At 55.7% G+C, this 4631-nt stretch overlaps 1 protein-coding gene across 1 annotated transcript in view; it reads right to left on the bottom strand.

Annotated features, from left to right (window-relative positions):
- Positions 1–4631, bottom strand: part of PTPN7 (protein tyrosine phosphatase non-receptor type 7) — an 8834-nt gene that overhangs the window by 1005 nt on the left and 3198 nt on the right. The window contains exons 4-9 of the mRNA XM_057384870.1: positions 4451–4535; positions 3867–3943; positions 3067–3204; positions 1965–2075; positions 1143–1300; positions 29–142 (exon numbers count right to left, since the gene is read on the bottom strand). Of these exons, the coding sequence (XP_057240853.1) occupies positions 29–142; positions 1143–1300; positions 1965–2075; positions 3067–3204; positions 3867–3943; positions 4451–4535 (683 nt within the window). The remainder of the gene's footprint in view (positions 1–28; positions 143–1142; positions 1301–1964; positions 2076–3066; positions 3205–3866; positions 3944–4450; positions 4536–4631) is intronic.

The following is a 4631-nucleotide window of genomic DNA, read 5'->3' as shown; positions in this document are numbered from 1 at the left end:
AGGACCCTCCAAGGCTCTGAGCACCCACCTGTCTATGCGGAGACGGCACACAATGCCAAGGATGTCCACCTCCCCCTTGTCCCTCAGCTGCTGGCACCCAATCCTGGTGGCAATGAAGCAGCCGGTGCGSCCGATGCCCGCGCTGCAGGACAGACAGGGCAGTGCTGAGCACCCACAGCACCCACTGCCCAGAGCTGCCCTYGCTGAGCTGGATGCACTCCTGGATCAGTTTGCTGCTCTGATCTCTTCCTAGAAGGATGCTGGGTCCAGACCCAGCTGCCAGACCAAGGTTCTCAGCCAGGCACCACCACGGGCTGGGGTCCCTCTCCCATGGCAAGGAGCTCTTGCTGTGCTGCAYAGCCCAGCTGAGGCTGCTCTGGGAGCACAAAACCAGTCTGTACCCCATCCTGTGCTCTGCAGCCCCCTCCCCTCCCAGCTGGGCTCTAACCCAGCACCAATGGTTTGCACTCAGCCTGCAGAGGTGAGTGCTGAGCGTGTTCCATAGGGACAGCCAGCTGCTCTGCTCCACTGCTCCCAAATTCACTCAGCAAGGAGAGGAAACAGGCAGAGGACACCTCCTTCAGCTGCAGAAGGGCTGTCCTGGAATACAGCTCCACATCCAAGCCACAGTCTGTGCTTGGGTGGCACAGGGAGCAGGAATCACACAATGGGTCAGGTTTGAAGGGACCAGCCATGGTTCCATCTCCCTGCTCAAGCAGGGCCTTCCAGAGCCAGAGCTGTGGGTGTGTGGTGGGGCTGGGGGCTGGGTCCCAAATGCAAACCCCTCCTGCTCCCACCCTGGGACCTTAATGCAGGAAATGCCTGCTAATGCCAYCAYCCTGYYRCCAGGATTGACACCYCTGCCATGGGGTGGYTGTGCCCAGGGGTTTCTGGGTTCCAAATGCAGACCTCTCCTGCGCCCACCCTGCTGTCCACAGACCCTGCTGCAGGAAATGCCATTCTAACACCACCACCCTGCCACCAGGATTGACACCTCTGCCATGGGGTGGCTGTGCCCTGGGCTTTCTGCACCACAGTGGGACCCTGCGTGAACACTCACGTGTGGGGTTTTTCCCTCTGGATTTGCAGACTGACCCCAAGGGGAAGCACAGACAGGGCTCAGGTGAGGTGCAGGCTCTTACCTGCAGTGCACCACGATGGGCCCTGGGCTGGCTGCAGCCTGCAGGGTCTCCTCCACCTTGGACACCAGGTGCAGCAGGGGCTTAGCTGACTCGGGYGTTTGCTGGTCCGGCCAGGAAGGGAAGAGGATGTGTTTGACCTTGTGGCATTCCTTCCCAAGCTTTTCCAGCACAGAACAGAGAGAAATCAGAATGTGAGAGCACGAGCAGAATGAAAACAGAATGCAACCTGGGGTCCAGCTCAAGCAGAGGCCAAGCAGCCTGCACCCATCTCAGCCACTCTCCTCCCAAATCTCTCTTTGAGCCTCTGACATGAGGTAGAGACCCCTGGGCCAGAGACAATGGATGTGTCCCATCCCAGAAAATGAGAACAGATGCAGAGTCCCAACACTATCCCAGAGTCCGGGCAAAGCAAGCAAGATCCTCCAGGCCAGTATCAGCCCAGGGCAACTCCAGAGAGCCCACAGGGCAGAGCCCAACAACACAGAGCAAAACCACAAGGCTGTGCTGCTCTGCCCAGCTGACCCCTGCTCCTCCTCATCCCAGGGCTGGTCCTGCTGCTCTGCCCAGCTGACCCCTGCTGCTCCTCACCCCAGGGCTGGGAGTGCTGCTCTGCCTGGCTGATCCCTGCTTCTCTGCACCCAAGGCTGGTCCTGCTCCCTCCCAGCCTCCCCAGGCAGGAGGGGCTCTGCAGACCCCTCCTCTGGCAGGGGCTCCTGAAACCATGACCCCTCCTYTTTCCTGTCACACATCTCACAGGGGTGTCAGGGACACTGCTGGGCCCCAGTGCTCCCCCTCTGACCCCAGGATGAAGCTCAGACCCACCTGCATGGAGAGGTCCCGGATCACATACTCCGCATGCTCGCTCACCCCCTGCACTTGGATGGTGAAGGGGCCGTAGGTGCCCTCCTTCTCAGGCCAGTAGTGGACACATTTCTGGAGAGCAAGGCAGGTTTGTGGCTGTGGAGATGCTCAGGGCACCCCCTGGATGTTTGACCTGTGCTTGGGTCAGTGGTCTTGGGAAAGGCATTGCCTTGGGGGTGGTGGGGGAGCGGGGAAGGTGACAGMAAGTGACACAGGGGGACAGCAAGGAAAGGACAGTTCCCTGTCCCTGCATCTGCTGCCCTTCACCCTCTCCTGGCTTTCCAGGGGGATGCATGTCCTCCCTGTGCCCTGGGAGCTTCCAGAGCCAGCAGGAGCCAGGGCACAGGGAGGCTGTCAGCTGGGAGAAAAGGGAGCCAGGACATGGCCAGGAAAGGCAGAGTGAGTTTCCAGTTCTCAGCTGCCCCAGGCAGGCGCTGTGGATTCCCATCCCAGCTGGATCCCTGGGCTGAGAGCTCCCAGTCTCTTCCCAAAACCCTTGTCCCCAAATCCCATCCTGTCCCCAAACYGTGTCCTGAACMCCAAACCTCRTCCTGTSCCYARATCCCTGGCYCCAAAKCCCATCCACTCCCCCAAATTTATCCTGAACACAAAAACCTCATCCTGTCCCCAAATCTCATCCTGACCCCAAATCCCCATCCTCAAATCCCATCCTTTCCCCAACCATTGTCCTGAGCTTTGCCCTGTCCCCAAATCTCCCTCACGAGAGAGCTGCAGGGGACCAGAGGGGCACTGCTGCCTGCTGCCTCTGCCTCATCCCAGGCTCGCCCTAAATCCTTTATCCCATTATCCAGCTGGTAAATGTGCCCAGAGCACAAAGCCATGTGAGGAGGAAAAGCTTTGCTGGACAAGGCCAAAGCTGCAGCCCTGGGGCTCTGCTCCTGCACTTGTGCTTTATCAGGGACCCTCTGAGAGAAAAGCACAAAGCAGTGGGTGCACAGACCTCACAGACCACACATCTGTCCTCACACAGCCCTCCACTGTCCCCAGCACCCCATTGGTGTCCCCAGCACCCCATTCCCGCCGTGCCCCTGGCCCATGGTACCTCCTTGCGCTCCTGGAGCTTGGTGATCATGACGATGAGGGGCGCCTGCTCCTGCCACACCATGTGCCAGAAGTCRCTGACGGTGTTGAGCATGGGGCCCTGCGTGGCGATGTACTCCCGTGGCCGCCCCGCATGGCCCTGCCAAGTTCACACACAGACATTTCTGCCTTTTGCCCAGGCTTTTGGAAATCAGTAGTTAGTTATCAGGACAACTGGTACTCGTGGACTTAGTTTTGTTTGCAAGTTTTTTTAATAATAGTTGATTAGGTCTAATATAAAATGAATTATTAGACTTACTAATTATTCATAATTATTAACAATTGTTTTATCTTTAAATATTAAATATAATATATTTATCTATTAAATATATTTTTATATTATATATGATACATTTATATTTATATATCAAATAATAATGCATTTATAGTATTATTTTAATAATATTAATTATTATCACTATTTAATATATATGATATATTTTTATATATAATAATGTATTTATATTATTATTTTATAATAATGATTAACAAGTATTATTAATTATTAGACTTGTCAATAATGAATTGTTCTTACTCTTGTTTGTTAGATGCAAGAGAAGAACAGAATAAGGAGTTTGTGGCAAATTATGTASTACACAGAAATAAAATAAGAGAAACTACTAATAGGCTAAGTACAGCAGTTTAAAATAAAGATACTTATGAGCTCAACTAGCAAGTGTGGCACCTGCAGCCCGGTGCCCTGTGAGCGCTGGAGCCCCCCGCCCTCCAGCTGGCCAGCACAGGACAGAACACTACACTCACCGTGATGTAGTTGGCGTTGATGTAGCTGTCCTCCTCCTGCTTCCCCGCCCTCCTGAGGCACACCCGGCTCTCGGGATCTGCAAGATGCCACTGGTGYTGCCCAGGGACTGAGCCTGCCCATCCTCCCTGCCTGGTGGCTGAGTCCTCCTGCTCCATGCCACGTCTGATCTGTCTGCACGTTCCCTCAGCCCTGCTCTGGTCCCATTTCACTGTCCTGGCAGGGCACAGCCCRGCCCAGACCGCAGGGAGCAGGTGGGGTCACTCACCCGCAGTGACCACCCAGGACATCCCACAGCACCCAACCAGAGCCCAGCTGAGTCCTTCCACAGCATCCTCACCCTTGACACCCYCAGGGCTGTGCCCTTGGGCCACAAAAGGCCCCATGTGTGCTGCACCCAGGGAGCAGCTCCCCACAGCTCTGTGTGCACCCCTGAAACAGCACCCAGCTCCTGCAGTGTGGGCAGGAGGGGCAGCCACGGCAGGAACARCGAGAGCACCCACGGGTGCCACCCTGGGGCCAGGGCTGCTCTGAGCCATCCCTCCCCCACGAGCAAACAGGGACAAAGGGACACGGTGGCACCTACTGGGCAAGATGGTTTTGTATCTGTCCTTGAAGGCATGTCCAGGGATTTCCAGCTCCTCCGGACTCACAAAGTTGGGTGGGATTTTCTGCAGGGGGAGAAAAGAGTCATGAGGACAAGCCCACAGCTGCCACTTGTGTCCCTTGGTGGTGTCAGATCTGGGGACAGCAGGACACAGCTGAGG

Source organism: Malurus melanocephalus, unplaced genomic scaffold (genome assembly GCF_030028575.1).
Source record: "Malurus melanocephalus ecotype Western Australia unplaced genomic scaffold, MMel_1.1 scaffold_752, whole genome shotgun sequence".
Taxonomy (NCBI): Eukaryota; Metazoa; Chordata; class Aves; order Passeriformes; family Maluridae; genus Malurus; species Malurus melanocephalus.
This window is presented reverse-complemented; position numbering and strand designations above follow the sequence as displayed.